This window comes from Ochotona princeps, chromosome 2 (assembly GCF_030435755.1).
Source record: "Ochotona princeps isolate mOchPri1 chromosome 2, mOchPri1.hap1, whole genome shotgun sequence".
Classification (NCBI taxonomy): Eukaryota; Metazoa; Chordata; class Mammalia; order Lagomorpha; family Ochotonidae; genus Ochotona; species Ochotona princeps.
This window is the reverse complement of record NC_080833.1, coordinates 3,018,510-3,041,508: the sequence shown is the minus strand read 5'-3', so window position 1 is coordinate 3,041,508 and position 22,999 is coordinate 3,018,510. Positions and strand designations below refer to the sequence as shown.

Genomic DNA, 22,999 nt, shown 5'->3' with positions numbered 1-22,999 from the left:
TTTATTTTTTAATGATTTATTTTTAAAAAAGATTTATTTTTTAAAATATTTACTTTCATTTGAAAGCGTTAGAGAGGGATTTTCCATCTAGGGCTGGGTCAGGTTGAAGCCAGGAGCCAGGGGCTTTTCCCAGCTCTCCCTCCTGGGTAATAGGAGCCCGAGGGGCTGAGCCATCCTGCGCTGCTTGGTCCTGGGCTGCCTCGGTGCTGCTCAGCGCAAGGCAAGAAACAGACGACATCCGGGCCACCCAGGCCTAGGAAGAGGCTGCTGGCCAAGGGGACCCCCATAGGGAGACCCCCTGTCCTCAGGTGGGTGGGACCTCGTACTAGCACTGCCTTGGGGGAGGGCAGGGGTCAGTCGCACTGGACACGGGCCAACCCCTGCGTGGGCTCCTGCCTGGGCAGACAGGGCTTCCGAGTGCATCAGTGACAGGCCAGTCGCCCTGCAGGTGGGCACAGGAGGCGAAGTTGGCCCGGTTGGAGGGAGTGTCCAGGACCCATTCCAGCTTGGGAGGCCCATCCTGGGGTCAAACTCTGCCTCGCTCTGCTGAGCTGGGAGGGGCCAGGGTGAAAACTCACTGGTGGCGGGGCAGGCTCACCTCGACCTGGGCAGCCAAGCAACAACAAGTGTCTCCAAAGACAGACCCTTGTAGTCCCATCAACTCAGTTTTTAAGAACACCAGAGTGGGGCCCGGCGCCATGGCCTAGCAGCTAAAGTCCTCGCCTTGAACGTGCCGGGATCCCATATGGGCGCCAGTTCTAATCCTGGCAGCTCCACTTCCCATCCAGATCCCTGCTTGTGGCCTGGGAAGGCAGCCGAGGACAGCCCAAAGCTTTGGGACCCTGCACCTGCGTGGGAGACCTGGAAGAGGTTCCTGGTTCCTGGCTTCGGACCGGCGCGTACCGGCCCGTTGCGGCTCACTTGGGGAGTGAATCACTGGATGGAAGATCTTCCTCTCTGTCTCTCTCCTCTGTGTATATCTGACTTTGTAATAAAAATAAATCTTAAAAAAAAGAACACCAGAGTGGTTTGAAACAAACCTTAAGGAACCACATGGTGCTCCCCTCTGTGCTCTGCTCCTGCCACCCCGTGCTGACTGCCCCCGGGTTCTCCAGGTACCGTCTGTAACTGTCCCCAGGGACTCCGGGAGCCTGCTGCGTGACCAGGTCTCAGCAGGTGTGGACAGCTGTCTGCGGATGGGAAGTCAGTGGTCACTCGCTGTAGAAGATGGTGTCTCTGGCTGCCCTGTGAGCTTCCGGCCTGCAGGGTCTCACGGTGGGGGTAGATGTGCTGCCAGCTGTGTGTTGTGCCACCGCGGCAGTACTGCCATCTGCCCTTCACGGGTTCCGTCTTCCCTGCAGTGCACTGAGGTGGTGCTGGTACGATGCCCACTTTAGAGGCAAGCAGATGGCCAGGGCTGTTTACCTGGTCGCCCACCTGGTAGGAGCCGGAGCTGGGCATGCTCCCAGGCTGTACCCGGTGCAATCTTTGAGCTACTTTGACAGCAGTTGGGAGATGCCAGACCTGGTGCTGGTCCTGGCCCCGTGCTAGGCTGCAGGGCACCACAGGCCTTCACTTGCTGTCCATCACACATGTCTGGGCCCAAGGCCGATGAAGGCCAAGTTCACAAGCCAGGTGGTTACCTGGGAGGGAGCCAGGCTTGGCCAGGGCTGCCCACGCAGGATTGGCCAGTGGCTTGCTGGCATTCTTGCTGGCCTTGTGCAGGTTTCCTGAGCCCATGGTGGGGATGAAGCTACTCCTCACTGGGGACGGGCAGAGGTGTTGCTGGTCTCTGTCTTCATGGGGAGCCCTGACCAGCTCCCCAGGCAAGACCCAGTGTCTGACAACCCACAGAGGCCGGGGCTTCTGGCCCTGGGAGTTTGTTTTGGGGACCCCAGTGGAAGTCTGAGCTGTTTGTGCCTGCCAGGGAGCCCAGACGGGGCCGTGCGTGGGGGCCCCTGCAGCTGAGCTGCTGCCTGTTTGCCGATGGCTTAGAACCTTCGCCTTAGAATCTTTTGTGCTTGATAGTCTTGACCCTGCCAAATGTGACCACTCCACCACTCTGCCACACAGTCGGGTAATGGTACCCAACACTGCCAAAGAGGCCCCCATCCATAGCGTTGGTGTGGGCTGGTGTGGGCGATCAGTGATGTTCTATGCTAACAGCCCATCTCTGTATTCCTAATTAGGCTGGTGAATCTGTCTAACCCAAATTGTCTTCTGGATACTTCCCTCCAAACCACCAGGTCTCAGTCCCCACACATGCCTAAAACCTCCATGACCCTGTCACTGGGAATCACCCAAATTCACTTTTCACCTACACTAAAACTGACCTTAGTCATGGGTGTCCCCAGGCAGCAAACATATCTTAAAAAAACCCCAGAGTTCGGAGAATCAAGATGGCGGAATAGGGTAAGGACACGTTTATGCGGACGGAAAAACATTTAACCAGGATGAAGCAGAGAGGACACATTGCAGGAAATAGGAAAGGACAGAACAACAGCAGAGGGATACCTGGAGACTGACAGACACAGGAAAGCATCAGACACAACAGTGTGGTGTTGCAGTGACTGATACTCCAGCACGGCGATCTGAACTCCACAGCAGCCGGAACTCCACCAGCAACCAGGTGGGAAGGGACTTTCACTGGGAGCTCGGGTGGTGAACCCAGACAAAGAACTGTCCGTTCTGCTGGTCCGTTTGATTTGACCAGGAGCAGAAACAGAGCAGCAGATCTCAGACGGGCAGTGCGAGAACAGAGTGGATTTCACAGTCCAGTCAGCCCCCTAGAGCCGAATTGGGCGCCATTTTGCGTAAGGAGAAAAGGGCAAGGGAAGGGACTGAGCATGCGCTGAGCTGGGAGTGAGCTCATTTCTGACTCAGTGAACTGCAACGACGTGGCATTTTACGGGTTCCACCCAGGGCAGGTCTGGATAGCCTTCAGATCTGACGGCCAGCAGATCAAGAACTGTAGTGGTGGGCCCGGCGGCGTGGCCTAGCGGCTAAAGTCCTTGCCTTGAACGCCCCAGGATCCCATATGGGCACCGGTTCTAGTCCCAGCAGCTCCACTTCCCATCCAGCTCCCTGCTTGTGGCCTGGGAAATCAGTCGAGGACAGCCCAAAGCTTTGAGACCCTGCACCCACGTGGGAGACCTGGAAGAGGTTCCTGGTTCCCGGCTTCGGATCAGCGCGTACTGGCCTGTTGCGGCTCACTTGGGGAGTGAACCATCGGATGGAAGATCTTCCTCTCTGTCTCTCCTCTCTGTATATCCGGCTTTCCAATAATAATAGATATTTAAAAAAAAAAAAAAGAACTGTAGTGGTTGCATATCAGGCGTCATTTTGGGCACTGTGGCAATAGCTTTGGGACTGCAGGGACAATGGTGAACTGCACATGTGCTGAGCTCACGAGAACTTGCTGGGGTCCTTGATTGCACTGGTCCCGCAGGAAAATAATACTGTTTCAGCGTACCAGTCAAAATAGGTCCGTGTGGCACCCAGACCTAAAGTCCAACAGGTTCCAACAAGATCAGCACTGCCAACAACCTAATTATATAGGACACCTGGTTTCTCTAATCCTGGGACCTGCTCCAACCAGAAGTGGGAGAAAGGTTGCAGAGACAACGGTGCAGCCTCAGCACAGTATCACAGGAGGTGGAGAGTGGTGAGCCAGGAGCTGGAGCTACAGAGACCACGGTGGAAATTTAACATAAGAACCCAGACCTGGAACTCGCTGGAGGTTGTGGCACAAGTGGCTGCAAGGAAAAAGTTTTGTACCAACCGCAATAAGTAAAATCACATTGTAGACCTATGGGTGACACAACTTAGAAACCTGCCCCAAGGAGAAGACTCTGCTAACCAGAAGTACAATGACCAAGAGCAAAAGAAGAGACAAAAGCACAATGAATATTACTGAAGACTCCCCTGCAAAGGAGCAAAAGCCTTTGCCAACCTCAGAGTTTACTGAGGAAGACATCGAGAAAATGGGGGACACAGAATCCATAAGACTCATTTTAAAGATTCTGATCAACAATGAGAAGCTCATGCAAGAGTTCAAAGAATTTAAGGAAGCAACAAAGCAAATCAAGGCTGGTATATCAGAAATTAAAAATACAGTAGAGCAAATTAAAAGTACAGAGGAGAGTCTCCAAAATAGAATGAAGCAAGCAGAAGAAAGAAACTCAGAATTGGAAGATATTTCCTGTCACCAGGGGGAAACAAACAAAAAGCTGGAAGCAGAGCTGGATCAGGCCAAAAAAAGTATTCAAGAATTGAAAGACACTATTAAAAGGCCAAGTCTAAGAGTTATGGGAGTCCCAGAAGGTGCAGAAAGAGAAGCTGAGTTTGCAAATGTATTTAATGAAATAATAAAGGAAAATTTCCCTAATCTAGAGAAAGAATTGGGAAACAAGATCCAGGAGGGGCACAGAACTCCTAACAGGCTTGATCAAAAGCGATTTTCACCACAACATATGATAATCAAGCTCTCTTCAATCGAACATAAGGAAAAGATCCTTAAATGTGCACGTGAAAAAAAATCAATTGACATATAAAGGAATGCCAGTTAAGCTCACAGGAGACCTCTCACAGGAAACTCTCCAGGCCAGAAGAGAATGGAGTGACATATTCCAGATTCTAAAAGCAAAAGATTGTTGGCCCTGGATAACGTACCCAGCAAAGCTTTCTTTTGTCTTTGAAAATGAAATAAAATTCTTCCACAGTAAAGAAAAGCTAAAAGAATTTGCCTCTCCCAAACCTGCCCTACAAAGGATACTTCAAGATGTTCTCTTGACAGAGAAGAGGAATAGCACCTACCAAAACCAAAGGCAAATGTGAAGAACATTTCAGTAAAATGACAACAGAAGACTAAACCAATGAACAACCCATTCCTAAAATGACAGGACCAAAGTAACACCCATGTGTATTAAACTCTGAATATAAATGGCTTAAGCTCAATCACACATCATAGATTAGTACACTGGATTAAAAAACAAAACCCATCTGTTTATTGTCTGGAGGAGACATACTTCAACAAAGATCAGCGGAAACTATATCACATGGGTTTTGTTTTCTGTTGTTTTCATCTCTTCAAAACACTTCCTTCAGATTAAATCATTCAATGACTCGTAGATCATACAGTGGCATCATTTTCTTCAAGAAGGTTCTTGATTTTCATTTTCACATTACTCACTTAGTAGCGTGTTACTCAACTTCTTGATGTTGTTAATTTCTTTTTTCTCCCGGATGTTGATTTTGTTTTGTGACTCTTCATTTAAGGGGATGTATAGTAGCTGTGTAATGGGGACTGTCATATCTAGTAACATGTCATTTAACCTCAGGCATTGTAAATTTCTATTTTTATTGCTGATTTTTGTATCATGACTTTTCATTTAAGGGGATGTACAGTAGTTGTGTAATGGAGACTGTCATATCTAGTAACATGTCATTTAACTTCATGGCATTGTAAATTTCTTTTCTTTCTATTGTTGATTTTGAATCATGACTTTTCACTTAAGGAAATGTACAGTAGCTGTGAAATGGAGACTAACATTCAGATGTGAGGATGTAGTGTGGTATGCATTTCTACTTCCAGACAAAGATGGACTTACGATGAAACTGTTTACTATATCTTGACAATAGGATTCTGGACTCTCTGCCAGTGTCTATGCCTGCAATGATGGACATATGACTGAGTATGAAGAACTATATGTTAGTAATGATATAGAGGAACTGGGGAGGGGATAAGGGAATATGAAACTGTATTATAAAATAATAACAATAATAATAAAATGTTTTAAAAAATTAAAAAAATACCCATAGTTTACCGCAGGGCAGCCAGCAGGCAAAGCCTGGCACCACTTGGTACACTGGCCACCCTGGGGGAGGCCGAGGACTCGTTCACTGCCTTCCGGCCGTGTCTTTGGCGTGAGCCCCCAGCATTGGGTCTGACCCGGCAGGGTCACCCCCCCACAGTTGCCACACTGCAGGGAGCTGCACTTGCCCCCAACCCCAAGGCCCGCACCGCCTTAGAATCTTCTCCATCAGCATGCGAAGGCCCAGGCAGGCTGGCTGCCCGCGGCCCCAGCAGGAGAGTGCCCCATTCCCCCGCATTCCTCAGAGCCCTGCTAGACTAGCCCCGGTCTGCCTACCACACACACGGAGCGCGTGATGGCTTGGGGCCCATTGCGGTCTCACACACCCGCATCTCTTCTCCCCGGGGTCTCATCCTGCTTCTCCTCTCTCTGCCCTAGGATCATGAGGCCTGATGACGCCAATGTGGCCGGCAACGTCCACGGAGGGACCATCCTGAAGATGATCGAGGAGGCAGGCGCCATCATGAGCACCCGACACTGTAACAGCCAGAGTGGGGTGAGCCTCCGGCCTGGGCTGTCCGGGGAGTGCCTTGTACCAGCCCCAGGGGCTTCTGGGGGCCACCCGGCCTAGGAATGACTGCATGAGAAGGGCTGGGAAGCCACAGGAATGGGGGCAGCCCTCACAGGGCCGCATCTCAAAGACTTTGGGCCATGACAGTGATGGAGGTGTGTGATGGCCCAGTGCCTTGGCTTTCTGCTGGCCATGAAGCCCTGGGCGGCTGTGTCTGGCTGAGGCTGTACCCCAGTTACAGCCCAGAGGTGACCCCAGGGCTGGGACCCGGGCATAGTGGGGGATTGAGAGTGTGTGGCTTGGGAACCCCTATAAGAAGGGCTTGCCTGCCTGGCCGGGAGAGAAGGGCTGCCCTTGGGTGCTTCAGAGAGCGCCCTCTGGTGGCCCTGGAAAGGGCCTACATGGCCTTCAAGGACCAGCCTGTGAGGGTGCCCCTGTGGCTGGGGCAAGGGCAGGCCCTGTGGGCACAGGACCTCAGCCTGGCATGGGGATGGGCTTCAGAAGGCGGGCCCCAGGAGTGGGGAGCCAGGGAAGTGGAGGGGCATGACTGTGAGCATGACTGGCGCTGAGCCCAGCTCTGGGAGCTCAGCCTGCACAGTGCTCATAGCAGCCCTGGAGACAGATGCTCCGATGGAAAGATCGAGGTGCAAGGAGACTGCGTGCTTGTTGGAGGCCCGGGGGGAGGCAGGCGGCCAGTCCAGGCTGTGGATCCAGGCCCAGAAGCCTGGCTTTGAAGCTGAGGTCCCAGCACAGATGGGATGCCTGGGAGGGGACCATGGGCTCTGGATGAGAGCCTTGGAGCTGGCCCCTGAGGACTGTGCCGGGGCCCTGGGTGGGGCGGAGGCACTCCCAGCCACATCTGGTGCTGTCCTATCTGTGAATTTACTTCTTTTTCAAAGGAAAGTATTTGGTCAGAGAATCAAGATAGTGGAATAGGGTAAGGACATGTTTAAACAGATGGAGAAACATTAGCCGGTGTAAAGCAGAGGGCACATTCCGAGAGTCAGGAGAGGACACAACGACAGCAGGGGGGCACCTGGAGACTGACAGACACGGGAAAGCAGTGGCCACAGTGGTGTGGTGTTGCAGTGACTGATACCCCAGTGGCATTCAGCGAGTGGCGAGCTGAACTCCACCGGCAGTCAGAACTCCCCCAGCCACAAGGTGGGAAGGGACATTACCTGGGGAGCGCTGGAGGTTAACCAGACAAAGGACTGCCCGTCCTGTCCTGCTGGTCTTTTTTTTTTTTTTTTAAGGTTTATTTATTTTTATTGGAAAGGCAGATATACAGAGAGGAGGAGAGACAGAGAGGAAGATCTTCCATCTGATGATTCACTCCCCAAATGAGCGCAACAGCTGGTGCTGTGCGGATCCAAACCAAGGAGCCAGGAACTTCTTCCAGGTCTCCCACACTGGTGCAGGGTCCGAAAGCATTGGGCCGTCCTCGACTGCCTTCCCAGGCCACAAGCAGGGATCTGGATGGGAAGTGGAGCTGCCGGGATTAGAACCGGCGCCCATTTGGGATCCTGGTGCATTCAAGGCGAGGACTTTAGCTGCTAGGCCATGGCGCTGGGCCCCCTGCTGGTCTTTTGATTTGGCCAGGAACAGAGACAGTGGCAGATCCCAGATGGGTAGTGCAGGAACAGGGTGGATTTCACAACCCAGTCCGTCCCCTAGATCTGTATCGGGCGCCATTTTGTTTAATGCAAAGGATATCGACAATACTGCACATGCGCTGAGCTAGGAGTGAACTCATTTCTGGTTCACCAAACTGCAACAACATGGCATCCTGCAGGTTCCACCCAAGACAGGTCTGGGTAGCCCTCAGACCCGATGGCCAGCAGATAAGAACTCTAGCAGTGACATGTCAGGCACAATTTTGTCTAGTATGTCAAAGGCTTTAAGACTGCAGGGACAACAGTGAGCTGCGCATGCGCTGAGCTTGGCAAGAACTCACTGAGCTCAGTGGATTGCACTGGTTCCACAGGAAAATTGTCGCTGTCCCGCAGCGACGGACTTGGTGCACGGAGCCGATAATAACACGCGTGGACCCCTGACTGATGGTCAAAAGCCGAGGTTTATTAGTAGCATCAGACTTTATATTCTGAGGGTCATATATGATAAGGGAGGAAGTGTTGAGCTTATCAACAAAACCATTAATGCTTGTTTGGAACTCCTTTTGTCTTGTATATTCCACCAGGTGTTCTCATATACATATGCAGATGATATCCAATAAGGTATACAAAAGGTAGCCATTTGGTTATTCTCCTCCAAATATTATCCAACCAACTGTAATCCTGTGCTCACTGACCTATTAGGGTCACAATGTCCTCCTACAAATCCCCCTTCTGTGTTTTGTAAAATTAGGCCTGAATGATGTATGTAGGGGAAACATGCTCTTGGGAGAGCAGAAAAATGGGGAGAAACAATATTATTTAACCGAAAGCAGAGTGGCACAGGAACAGTGTAAAGACCAACATTGACATACATAGCAGCTGAGTTCAAACATAACATCAAAGTTCTTTACAGTTACATCTTGTTTAGCATTAACAGTTTTAAATTGATAAAAGCTTTTCAGGGAGATTCTTAACCCAATTTAAATTTTGCAGTTTATAGAGGTTAAGCACAGTTTTGCATTTAACAATTGAAGAATAGAAAAGTTTTAGGTAGGTGAGCAGGGAAATCCCCAACAACTTAGTGAGTGAGGAAGAATTTAACTCTACATGGGGCTCACAAGCAACCCTGATGGTTGGTGTAAGAGAGGGCTGAGAGCCAAGGCTGGAACTAGTTAAGAACTAGAGGAAGCTCCTCCTACAATCCTTTTGTCTCTGAGTGCCTCCCGGGGCTCCTGGCTTAAGTTCCCAGGTCACCAGACCCTATGAGCAGGGTACTGGGCTGCTTCAATCCCTTGTGAGAAATCCAATAGGAAAGGACTGACCTCAGAGTTCTCGGCCTCCAAGGGCACTCATCTTCCTTGTGATCTCCTTGGCAGTCGGGATACTGTTCTCGATGTCCTTGATGAGGCAGATATCCACTGTTTCTGCAGCGAAAGCACATGGGAGGCCTCCGGGGGTCTCCGGGACTAGGATAGAGGGCTCCTCTTATCCTCCTGCTCCACCTTGAGATCCCCCTTGCTCTATACACACAACCTCCTTTAAGAGGGTGTCAGAGTCGTCCTTGGATGCCACCACAAATTTCTATGGCTTTTCTAATGTCTAAGGTCATTAAAATCTATAAATAACAAGTTACACTTAAAGTCTTCCTCAAATATTCTAAGAAGGTGGAGAATTTCTCTGCACTCCTGACCTGTAGTGGAACCAGAGGAATATTAAACAAATTTAGCTTTTCAGTTCTTAGAGGACGCTCCACTGGGGGTTCCATCTTCTCCAGGGGCAGTGTTGAGTTCAAGGGAGCTGCAGCACTTTCGAGGTCAGATGAGCCATAGTTTTGAGGATCCATCAGGAAATTCTAGGGACAAGAGCATAACCTTTCCCACGGATTATTAGTGTTTATCAAATGCATCATAATGTCAAGGACAGTTGCGCTTGATGCACCAATCTCTTAGGATCCCTCACGTCACCCGGTGTTGGGAGGGGTCTGGCCTCCTCCTCCTCCTCCAATGTCTCCTTGATGGAGATGGATCTTTCAGAATGAAGTCGCGAATTTGTCTTACTGCAGGCGCTTCCTCCGGTGAATGGAGTCCAGGGCTTTATATTACCTGCTGGCACCCACACAGGCTGCAACTCAGTTTCTGGGAAAACACAAACAAACCCTCTTCCCATAGTTAGCAAGGTGCCAGGGCCTCTCCACTTGTGAGTGGCTGGGTCCCTCCATCAAACAAAAGGTGTCCGTGTTGAGCCTGCAAGCAGCCTCCAGTAACGCAGAGCTGGTGCTTACCAGGAGGCAAGATCTGAAGAAAATTTAAGGTGAGTAAGGCCAAATTAATGCATTTACAGGGGTAGCATATTCCCCCCTCTGCTTTTAAAGCATAACTTTAACATCTTTTTGATTTTACAATCCTATCAGAAAGCTCTGGGCGTGGCTGCAGGTTGCCACAGCCCCAAGGCAACCTGCTCTTGATAAACAAACAGCAACACATGATAACAATTTGAAACAACTTTTTACAAAGGACAAAATGTTAAGACATACATGTATGCGCGCACACACACAGACACACACACACACTTTTGGAGACTTGAAAATATTATTCTCAACCAAGCTTAGTAGTAGTGTTCACCAGAAACCAGTAAGTGAAGCACCATTAAATCAATAGTTTTGAACCAAGAAACTCAGACAAAAACATTGATCATGCTATGAAATCCCTCCAATCTAAAATTGCAAATTTCAGTCTTCCCAGCAATACAGCCATGCTAAGAATACATAATTAGCAACGCAAACTAAAATTAAACCTTCACAACTCCATGGATGTATACAATGTTTTGACACAATAAAATTTTACTCCATTTGTTATTTGGCAATAATCTTAGTATAATCCAATAGCCTGGTCAACTGTCTCCACAAAACGGGAGATAAATCCGTTGGCATTCTTGAGGCCTCATAAGAATACCAAGGGAATCCCTAGGATTTGAAACCTTTGAATTCTTAAATGCTTTTTTAAGGATAGCTAAAAATATCTGAAACAAGATTTGTTGTTGACATTAGCATAACACATGATAGATTACAATTGGTTATTGATGCGAGATCATCACTCAAATATCTTTAAAACAAATACAAAACCTTGACACGTTAAAGGCAGTGAGAGATTTGATAACCAGCCAAAAACACAAGAATTACATTAATACATGCAATTAATACATGCAAACACTTTGTAGACAATGAATATCACATTAACTTATACCTTGAAATAATCAAATAGTGTTCGAGTTCAATTTTATACCAAATTATTTATGATAAAATTTCACATTTTTATTAAATGTCCCCCCAAAAAACCCTCAGGATTTACAAAAGCCTACTATCTTCTTTGAATTCCAAGCTCCCAAAAGTTGCAATGGATATACAGATGAAGTCATTTTGCTAAACATCTACCACAACAAAAGACCTTGAAATTGGTGATTATTGTGAAAGCTAGCCACTAAACTGAAGGCCAGCTTCCTCAGCATTATAAAATATTCCAAAAGACATGCGGTTACAACTTGGGTACATTAACAAACAAAACAGCAAACATTCACTTTATAATGATATAATGACATCACCCAAACACTCCTTAAAGCAAGAACATCGCTTTTGTTAATTTTAAACAATGAGAACGTAATGAGGCAGTGAACATAAAAATTAACTTAATATAAAGACTTGTACTTAAAACTTAGTATACATGATTAAGCAATGCTGTATATGAATAACATGCATACACCACAACTGATTGGCATTTCAGCCTCCAGGATTTATACTTGCAGGGTGAGGAGCACAGGTGGGGCAATGAGACAGTGGCAGTTTTAAATTTGTAGCTTCTCTGCAGATTCCCATTTTGTAAACCTGTGAATGTTTGGGACCTGGGGCTGACCCCTCCCAGAGTCTTCTGGCCACAGGCATCTGCCATCACGGTCAAATTTGGATTTACATTCTTTTTTCCAGTGTAGGCCTCTTTGGCACTTAGGACATATTCCAGGGGAGTGACTGTTAAAAGTATCCGCAGGGTATTTTTGAGTTGAAGGAAGCATTCTGCAATCTTTTCTAAGGTGTCCTGGCTTGCCACAATTAAAACATTTAGCCTTCATTTGTTTTTGAATAGCAAAAGTTTCAAATGCTGCTAGGCGGGCACGGTGTTTAAATGTCCCTATGTTGCGACAGGCTCTCAGGTAACCCAGAAGATCCTCTTTTTCTTTGATAGGACGAATAACAGCCTGGCAGTCCTCATTCGCATTATCAAAGGCCAGTTGCTTTAACAACAATTTCCTAGTGCCTTCTCCCCTAACTTGTTTTTCTATAGAGTCTGTCAAACGTCTTACAAAATCAGCATAAGATTCTCTGGCTCCTTGAATGACTTTTGTATAACTGCCTGCAAATTCAGACCCAGTTTCAGTTTTCTCCCATGCCCACAATGCTACGTCTCGTATATGCATGAGCGCAGCTTGAGGTAGCTGTATCTGTTGCTCTGTAGTAACCCACTGTCCATCTCCAACCAACATATCATAAGTCAATTGTCCCCCACCAGGGAGTTGCCGACCTGATGCTCCTAAGGATCGCAGTTTTTCTTTAGCCATATCGCTTCTCCACATTTTCCATTGTAAATATTGAGAAGGAGAAAACCCTATTTTTGCTATTACTTCAAAATCATAAGGAATCCAGTTTGCTCCCTGGCTCCAGCCATTTAAATATTCCCACACATAAGAGGAAGTAGGTCCGTAGGACACGCAAGCCTTTTTAAAAGCTATGATGGCATTAACATCTAGGTTTTCATAGGTAGGTTGATTATTTTCTTGACTAAGAATGATTGGAAAAAGCAATCGGAATTCATGAGGTCTCCGGAAAACATCAGGCATTTGTAAATGTCTTTGATCAGATTTAAGAGCAAGACGGCATGGGCTGATATTTAACTGTTGCTTTATCCCAGCCTCATTTACCTCACTAGAGAAATCCTGTGGTTTAACACTGAAAATTTTCTTTTTCTTAGTTCTGATTTCATTTTCAGTCACATTATGGTAACATCTTCCAAGTTTTCTTTTCCTAATTTCCACATCTGAAGTATAAGGCCTTTCTCTTTTTGCTGCATTACAGTGGCATCTCCTCGTGGGAGGGTCTCTCACACGTTCTTTCTCATCTTCATCTGTAGTATAAGCCATTTCTTTCCTAGCCACATTACGGTGGTGTCTCCCGTTAGGGAAATCTCTCACGGGCTCCTCTTTGCTGTCCTCCTCATCTGTACTATGAGGCGTTTCTTTTTTAGCCATATTACAGCGTCCTTTCCTGTTAGGTGGGCCTCTTAAGGATTCTCTTTCTCTTTCTTCCTTGTCCATACTATGAAACACTTCTTTTTTAGCTACATTTTGGGGGTGTCTCCCCTTAGAGGAATTTCTTGCAGATTCCCCTTCTAAAATTATGATAATAGCTCTAATTAAAGCCGATATAATCCAAAAACTAACTTGAATATCTTCTATCCTTCTGGCCTTTTCACCATTTTTCTGAGTAAAATTCTTAAGTCCAGTTTCTAGTGTCCATTCATCTGGAGACCAAGGATTATATTCACTAACAAGCTCTAAATAAGAATGCAATTGCTGCCTAGTTATCTTCGTTCCACTTTTCACTAAAAAATTCTGCATAAGAGAGATAAAAGACTGTGCCCTACACTGGTTCTGGCCCATTGTCCCACTCACCACTTTCTGTGGGGGTCTCCGCTGCACTTTCTCTTCTTCTTTCAAGTCCCCGTTCAGGCGCCAGTTGTCGCTGTCCCGCAGCGACGGACTTGGTGCACGGAGCCGATAATAACACGCGTGGACCCCTGACTGATGGTCAAAAGCCGAGGTTTATTAGTAGCATCAGACTTTATATTCTGAGGGTCATATATGATAAGGGAGGAAGTGTTGAGCTTATCAACAAAACCATTAATGCTTGTTTGGAACTCCTTTTGTCTTGTATATTCCACCAGGTGTTCTCATATACATATGCAGATGATATCCAATAAGGTATACAAAAGGTAGCCATTTGGTTATTCTCCTCCAAATATTATCCAACCAACTGTAATCCTGTGCTCACTGACCTATTAGGGTCACAATGTCCTCCTACAGATTGCACTGGTTCCACAGGAAAATAATATCGACTATGGCTTTGTACAGGTCAAAATAGGTCCATGTGACCCTCAGAACTAATGACCAATAGGTTCTGGCAAGATCAGCACCACCGGGCCTGGTGCAGTGGCCTAGGAGCCAAAGTCCTCACCTTGAACGCGCTGGGATCCCATATGGTTGCCAGTTCTAATCCCAGCAGCTCCACTTCCCATCCAGCTCCCTGCTTGTGGCCTGGGAGAGCAGTCGAGGACGGCCCAAAGCCTTGGGACCCTGCACCCATGTGGGAGACCTGGAGGAAGTTCCTGGCTCCTTGGTTTGGATCGGCACCGCACCAGCCGTTGTGCTCACTTGGGGAGTGAATCATCAGATGGAAGATCTTTCTGTTTGTCTCTCCTCCTCTCTGTATATCTGACTTTGTAATGAAAAACAAGTAAATCTTAAAAAAAGAGAGAGAGAAAGACATCAGCACACCAACAACCAGCTGTATAGGACACCTGGAGTCTCCCTGATCCTGGGCCTGCTCCAGCCGAAAGTGGGAGAAAGGTTGTACAGACAATGGTGCAGCCTCAGCACAGGAGGAGAGGTGATCCAGGAATCGGGGCTACAGAGACCATGGTGGGACTCTAACATAAGAACCCAGACCTGGAACTCGCTGGAGGGCGTGGCACAAGTGACTGCAAAGAGCCGTGTACCAACCACAATAAGTACAATCGAGCTGTAGACCTGTGTGTGACAGCTTAGAAACCTGCCCCAGGGAGAAGAATCTGAAAACCAGGAGTACAATGACCAAGAGCAAAAGAAGAGACAAAGGCACAGTGAGTATTACTGAAGACTCCCCTGCAAAGGAGCAAAAGCCTTTGCCAACATCAGAGTTAACTGAGGAAGACATCGAGAAAATGGGGGATACAGAATTCAAAACACTTGCTATAGAACTTCTTAACAACGAGAAGCATGTAAAGCAGGGGTTCAAGAAAGTTAATGAATGTGTCACATAGGAAATAAAAATCAAATGAAAGCTGATATATCAGAAATGAAAAATACAGTGAAGCAAATTAAAATTACAGTGGAGAGTCTAAAAAAATAGAATGAATGAAGCAGAAGAAAGAATCTCAGAATTGGAAGATATTTCCTGTTACCAGGAGGAAACAAACAAACAGCTGGAAGCAGAGCTGGATCAGGCCAAAAAAAGTATTCAAGAATTGAAAGACACTATTAAAAGGCCAAGTCTAAGAGTTATGGCAGTCCCGGAATGTACAGAAAGAGAAGCTGAAATTTAAAGTGTATTCAATGAAATAATAAGGGAAAATTTCCCTAATCTAGAGAAAGAATTGGGAAACAAGATCCAGGAGGGGCACAGAACTCCCAACAGGCTTGATCAAAAGCGATTTTCACCACAACATATGATAATCAAGCTCTCTTCAATCGAACATAAGGAAAAGATCCTTAAATGTGCACGTGAAAAAAATCAATTGACATATAAAGGAATGCCAATTAAGCTCACAGGAGACCTCTCACAGGAAACTCTCCAGGCCAGAAGAGAATGGAGTGACATATTCCAGATTCTAAAAGCAAAAGATTGTTGGCCCTGGATAACGTACCCAGCAAAGCTTTCTTTTGTCTTTGAAAATGAAATAAAATTCTTCCACAGTAAAGAAAAGCTAAAAGAATTTGCCTCTCCCAAACCTGCCCTACAAAGGATACTTCAAGATGTTCTCTTGACAGAGAAGAGGAATAGCACCTACCAAAACCAAAGTCAAATGTGAAGAACATTCCAGTAAAATAACAGCAGAAGACTAAATCAATAAATAACCCATTCCTAAAATGACAGGACCAAAGTAACACCCATGTATATTAAACTCTGAATATAAATGGCTTAAGCTCATCAACCAAACATAGATTAATAGACTGGATTAAAAAAAAACAAAACCCATCTATTTATTGTCTGGAGGAGACATATCTCACCAACAAAGATCAGCGGAAACTATATTTGATGGATTTTGATTTTTTAAAATTTAGTTTCATCTCTTCAAAACACATTCTTATTGAATTCTTCACTGACTCATAGATCATACAATTGCATCATTTTCTTCAAGAAGGTTCTTGATTTTCTTTTTCATTTCTTTATTGACACATTAGTCATTCAATAGCATGTTATTTAACTTCATGGCATTTTTAGTTTCTTCTTCCTGTTGATTTTGTATTGTGGCTTTTCATGTAAGGGGATGTATAGTAACTGTGTAATGAGACTGTCATACCCAGATGTGAGGATACAGTGGAGTATACATCTCTGCTTCCAAAGATGGACTCCCAAGGAAACTGTTTGCTATATCTTCACAATAGGACGCTGGACTCTGCCATTGTCCATGCCTGTAGTGATAGACATGACTATGCATGAAGAACTATTTGTTCTCTGATCAACTAAGTAAGATCATTTAAGAAAATAAATAATAGAAAAAAGTAATATAGAGGAACTCAGTGGGATGGGGGAGGGAACTTTGGGAGGAGATAAGGAAAATCCCAGGGCCTATGGAAAGGTATCATAAAATAATAATAATAAAAGTAAAAAAAATAAAGTATTTACTTGAAAGTCACAGTTAAAAAGAGAGAGAGACAGGGGTGGAGAAGGACAGAACTTCCCTCCACTGAGTCACTCCCCAGATGGCTTCAAGGCCAGAGCTTGGCCATAGCAGAGCCAGGAACCCTGCGGGAAGCAGAGGCCCGAGCTTGTGGGCCGTCCTCCACTGCTTCCCCCAGAGCATCAGCAGTGCGGGGTCAGAGCGAAGTGCCGGATCGGAGCGAAGCGGCCTAGAATCCTAGAAGCAAGCTAATACTCATGTGACCTGTGGCATCCAAGGTGGCGGCTGAACCTGCCATGCATCGATAGGAAGCAGGTTGGAAGTGGAGCAGGTGGGCAGTCGTGATGGCCTAGTAGGCTAAGCCTGCAGTTGCAGGCACTGGCATCCCTTACGAGTGCCAGTTTGATTCTTGGCTGTTCCAGTTCTGATCCACCTCCCTGTTTGTGGCCTGGGAGAGCACTGGAGGATGGGTCAAATCCTTGGGCCCCTGAACCCATGTGGGAGACCCAGAGGAAACTCCTGGCTCCTGGTTTTGGGTCAGTTCAACTCTGGTCACTGAACCATTTGGGGAGTGAAACGATGGTTAGATCTCTGTCTCGGGCCCAGCGCTATAGCCTGGTGGCTAAAGTTCTTGTTTTGCACACGCCGGGATCCCATATGGGTACTGGTTCCTGTCCCAGCTGCTCCACTTCCCATCCAGCTCCCTGCTTGTGGCTTGGGAAAGCAATGGAGGACGGCCCAAAGCCTTGGGACCCTGCATGCTTGTGGGAGACCTGGAGGGAGGCTGCTGGCTCCTGGCTTCGCTTTGGCCCAGCTGCATTGTGGCCACTTGGGAAGTGAACCAGTGGACAGAAGATGTAAGATCTATCCGTCTCTACTTCTCTCTGTAAATCTGCCTTTCCAATAAAAATAAATAAATCTTTTTAAAAAATCTCTATGCATCTCTGTAAAATCTGCCTTTTGAACAAAAATAAAATTTTAAAAAGAAAGAAGGAAAGGAAGGAAAGAAAAAAGAAAAGAGGGAAAAACCCAGTGCCCTGGCCAGGCTCACCTGGCGTGGTTCCTGTCGCTCGGGGTGGCGCCACCTCTGAGCTCAAGGGGTCTTGGATCAGGTGGCCAGGCGGGCTTCTCCCGCAGTCACTCTGCAGGCGCACGGCCACTGCAGCGCCCATCTCTCACTGACTCAGGTCCTCACTGGTCCTCTCAGGCCTCACCCTGGTCCTCACTGACTCGACTTGGCCCTCACTTTCACCATGGCCAGCTCAGCTCCACTGAGCAGCTTCCCCGGCCTCTGCCATTGTGCTGCCCACTGTGCTGGGTGCAGCCTCCTGGTGGATCACCTGCTGGGCTCTGCCCACCTCGGTCGCTCTCTACCTGCTTCTCTTGGTCCCATTCACAGCAGCACAGCTTCCTGTCTTCCAGAGGTCACATGGGGTGACAGCCTTCTCCAAGCTACCGCCATGGCAGGGTGCCTGAGGGTGGGCATGAGAGCAGGTGCCACCAAGGAGATAGCAGCAAGACCAGCCACCTTTCCGGGCCCTCCTGGGTGCCCAGCATGACTCCACACACTTGGCACTTGTGAACACAGCTAAGTCCCCACCCATGGGAGGGTACAGCTGCCTCTCCTGGGCATTTGGAGCCCCAGGGCTCCTCACAGCTGCAGCGGGCTGGCAGTGTCCTCTAGTGTCTGTTTTCACAGAGACTAAGACCCAGGTGTTGGGTTGCTACCCAAGGTGGAACCCCAGGCTGGAGCTGTTGCTTGGGCCTGTGCCTGCTCAAGCTGCCTCCCAGGGTTTTATGTTGGGCAGAAGCCATAAGCTGCTCTGGGGAGTCAAGTTCGCAGCTTGGGAGGTGCCTTCCAACCAGGTACTGGGCCTGGGCTCCTCCACTCACACCTGCCTCTATCCTGTCCCCACTCTGGCTGGCGCCTCGGTGCCAGTTTGCCCAGCCTCGCCACGTGAGCCGATGTGCTCCTGTGTTCTGCGGACCCCGGGAGGCCCCTGCCCTGTCCCCTTTGTCCACACCCTCTTCAAGTCCTGTAGCACAGTGTCTTGGCTCAGTGTCCCCTCCCCCAGGTCTACGGAGCACTGAACTCTGTGTGGTTGCCTTGTTTGTGTGGGGGCTGTCTGCCTCCCTCGGACCCCCTGTCCAGAATCCCAGTCCCAGGCACCACCTGTGAGCGCCATCTCCCCAGGCGGCAGCCCCTCCAGGTGTGTGGAGGTTGCCACAGCTGGCGGGTCGCAGTCACCACCGCAGAGCTACCACTGCAAGTGCGAGTCCCGGTGCCCTTCCCTGCTGCTAGCAGTGTGTGCTGGCTCCAGCTCGCCACCCCTGGCCTGCCTGGCTCCAGGTCGCCCTGTCTTTCCCGCTTCTGCCAGTGGGTGGTGCCATAGCGCTGTACGTTGGTGTGGAGGCGACCGTGCTTCTGGCTCTGGCTTTAGTGTAACCTGCTTGCGGAATGGGGGAGACAAGTGCATGTAAATGGGAGTGGGGGAGCACCGTCCACTCCGGCCAGCCTTACCTGGGCATTTTCTGGCCAGTGTAATTCCTTGCCCTGCCCCTTTGTCCCTCTGAGACTTGTTCCTCGGGTGTGGGTAGCAGCAGACTTGGTCACTGGAGCCCCGAGCCTGTGCGTGAGAACTGCCTGGGCGAGCCCAGCCATCCCCCCAAGGGGCAGGCTCTGGGTTTGGACCAGCCTGTGCATTTGCATATTGACCCAGAGCCAGGTGGGAGAGCAGGGACCCCCCACACACATCCAGACTGGCGATGCTGCCACTTGCTGTACACGTCACTGACTGTGGGCAGCTTATCTCAGCCCTGGTAATGGTGCTGGCAGCATGAACTTGACGTCAGAGCTGGCCCAGGCCGTCAGGCCCACCACCCTGGCCTGTTGCCTGCCCAGTGCAGGGTCAGCCTGGTCTCTCGCCGACAGTGCCCAGCATCCATCCTGGGCGTCCCGGCCTCCAAAGCCCTGGGAGAGAAGCGGTTGTTTCTAAGCCACCATGCTCATGACGCAGTTCATGGTGCTTCCTTAGAGCAGCTCAGACAGCCCCAGACACAGGGCCGTGGGGACGACCTGCAAAGCAGAATGTGTGAGAAGCGGGGTGTGGTGTGCCCTCCCCTGGGAAGGGGCCCCTTGGTGGCCAGAGGCGGGCTCTTGGCTTCTGTTGAAGTTTGAGCCCTAAGAACGGGTCACCCAATTGGAGGATAAGCAAGATTCAGATTTTTAAAAATAGAGCAATGCTAACAGAGAGTGTGTCATGCCCAGCAGGGTGTTTTTTCCTGCATGTTGAGTGAGTGTATATTTAGCTTCTGCCCAAGCATAGCAGCCCAGAGCTGTGAAATGAGAAGCCAGGCAAGTGAGCCAAGGAACTGACAAAACGCCTGCAAACAGTCACTGTGGGTGTCTGTGGGGCACTCTCCCCTGCCCTGGTTCCCCGAGGTGGCCGGGAAGCAAGGCAAGGCCCACCCTCAGTTCTGCTGCGACACCCCCCTGGAGCCCCTCTTGTGGTTTTTCTGCATCCTGGGAACCTGGGGGGTCAAGAGCAGCCATGCAAGAAACACTGGAGCCGGTGCAGAGTGTGGCTCAAGGGCGTGGGTGGGCAGCTGGGCTGGGCAGGACTGACCGCCCTCTGGTCTTCCCAGGAGCGCTGTGTGGCCGCCCTGGCCCGGGTGGAGCGCACCGACTTCCTGTCGCCCATGTGCATCGGTGAGGTGGCCCACGTGAGCGCGGAGATCACGTACACCTCCAAGCACTCAGTGGAAGTGCAGGTCAACGTGATGTCCGAGAACATCCTCACAGGTAACGTGGCTGGGCTGGGGCGCAGCAGGGTGGTGTGGTCCGCACCTCCTGTGCCCCATTCATATGGGAACGGTGCACCCTGAGCCAGCATCCTACTGCAGAGTAGGAGCTGATCCCTGGCGCTGAGTGCGAGTCCAGCTGGCCTGGGTGGGTCTGGGAGCTGGCCATGGCCTCCACGCTGCCCCTCCCTGGTCCTGCTCACCCTCAGAGGCCACGGGCGGTGCTGTTCCCATGGAGTTCACCAGCTGCCCGGAGTAGGCCGGCCTGGATCTCAAGGGGTCAGACACAGAGAGAAGCTTACTGGGCACAGCTTTGCCTTGAGATGCGTCTGCACCTTCCCCGCTTGGCCATGGTAACCATGGAAACCATTTCCTTCCCACACAGCCACAAGAGAGCAAAGCTTATCCTCGTTGGCTCACGCGCTTCCTTTATAACCCGCCTATAACCTGCCCACCCTGTCGTGCCCTCTGGCCTCACTGCCACCTCCCCACCCCAGGCTGTCCACCCGCAGGGGGCTGGATGTGGGGCACAGTTAGTTGTCCATTGTGAGCATTCAATGACCTCTCAGCGTAGGTGATTACAATGGGTCGCCTCGGTCCTGCCGTAGCCTGGGCACCTGGGCAGCAGGGCAGGGCCTGGGGTGGAAGGGGAACCAGCTTGCCCATCTCTGGGTCCTTGGCGGGTTCTCCAGCACACTGGGGACCGGCCCCTCCTGAGCCTTTGCTGTAACCAGGGGCAGGCTCGGAGCAGATGGGACGTCCCTGTACTCAGCCGTGTGGCCCAGCTCGGTGGCTGTCACCCCGTCTTGCGGAGGGAAGGCCGCAGCTGTCTCCGGCATCTGTTAGTTGTTGATCACTGATTAAATAGTGTTATCTGAGTGTGGAAGTTGGTGGCTTCCAGGCTGGCAGGGCTGCTCCATGACCCCCTGCCCCTGCAGTCGCAGTTGCTGGCCTCCCTCCCGGAAGGGTGGGTACGAAAATCTGCCCCTTGGGGAATAGAGCAGGTGCTGGGCACCGCTGGAGCTGTTCGCTCTCCTGGGATTTGAACCTAGGCTTTGTTGCCCCAGAAGGCGAGCAGCTGTCTGTCCCCCAGCCCGGAGGAGCTGGGCGGTGGGGCGCTCTCTTTCCTGCATGTTTTGGTCCTCTGGTCCTGGCACCCACTAATAAGGATGGGGCACCCCATTACTTCTTTTTCCTCTTTCTTTTTCAATTATTTTTGTTTTTATCAAAAAGCAGAGATAAGAGCCATAGCTTACCACCCACAGGTTCACTCCTCAAGACTGCAACAAGGCTGGGCCATGCCATAGCCAGCAGCCAGGAATTACATCCGGGTCTTCCAGGTAGATAGTAGGGGCCCCAGTTCTCTGCCACACCTGTGGCCTCCCAGGCCATGCCCTGGCAGGATGGAGTGGGCGGCATCCAGCCAAGCCCCTGGGTCAGGGATGGGCGGGCGCTGCTCTCTGCTGTGTCTCTGCTCACCTCCATGGTCTGCACACTTCTCCCACCTCTGATCTGGGCCGAGCTCTCGGGCACCCTGCAGGCTATTTTCTGCCCACCTGTGTGCTGGCAGGGGAGCCTGAGAGATCTGGCTCATGGCCACATGGTCACTTCCAGAGCTGAGCCTGGCACAGTGGGCACCTGGCCAACGGGCAAGTGACCTGATGGCAGGGAGGGCGGGGCAGAGAGGCACCGGGTCTGTGGCTCTGAGCTGACTGACTGTGGCGACACTCTGCTCTGTGTGTCCCGGGATCCCGGCCACGCCGCCTGTCTGGCTGTGGCAGAGCCCGCACAGGCAGACAAGCCACAGAGCACTGCTCTTTACGCTTGTTCTGTGGCTGTCAGGACAGTAAATGAGGTGGGCGCGACGGCTGAAAGCTCTGAGCTCCTGAAGAGTGGTCTCGGTGCTGGTGTTGTTCGTGGCCGTGGGTAAGGGGAGTGCAGTTCACATGGGCACCTCCTTCTGCTCCATGGCGTTCGTTTAGGTCTGGAGGGCCACTGGTGTTTCCATGGAAACCTGCTTGTCAGGTGGCCGTGGCTCCCGGGCTGATGGAGCGGCCAGACGCGGGCAGGAGGCCTGGGCTTTGGCCTCCTTTTAATTGCCCCTTGGTCTGGCCTGGGGCCTGGGGCCTGAGGTGACTGGTGTGAAGTGAGCTCCACTTGGCCCGGTGGGGAGGGTGCCACAGTTGTTTCCTGCCTTGCCCGCTTGCTCACTCTGCAGCATCCTGTACTGGCACTGCCCTGGTCTATGCCTGGAGCCACCGATGTCACAGGAGCCACTTTGCCCGGCAGGCCTCCCTCCTTGCACGGGACGGGCCGCCACTCAGGATGCCTACATCCCATCCAGCTTCCTGTCATTGCACACCCTGAGAGGCAGCGGGTGATGGTCCAGCGAGGTGGGTCCCCACACCCAGGAGGCTTTGGCCTGGCTTGGCCCTAGCTGTCACAGGTGCATGAGGAGTGAACCAGGAGGTAAAAGTTCTGTCTCTCTACATTTTA

At 50.1% G+C, this 22,999-nt stretch overlaps 1 protein-coding gene across 1 annotated transcript in view; it reads left to right on the top strand.

Annotated features, from left to right (window-relative positions):
- ACOT7 (acyl-CoA thioesterase 7) overlaps positions 1-22,999 on the top strand; it is a 92,585-nt gene that overhangs the window by 23,615 nt on the left and 45,971 nt on the right. Inside the window, exons 2-3 of the mRNA XM_004596086.2 lie at positions 6,252-6,369; positions 20,348-20,504. Coding sequence (XP_004596143.2) covers positions 6,252-6,369; positions 20,348-20,504 — 275 coding nt within the window. The remainder of the gene's footprint in view (positions 1-6,251; positions 6,370-20,347; positions 20,505-22,999) is intronic.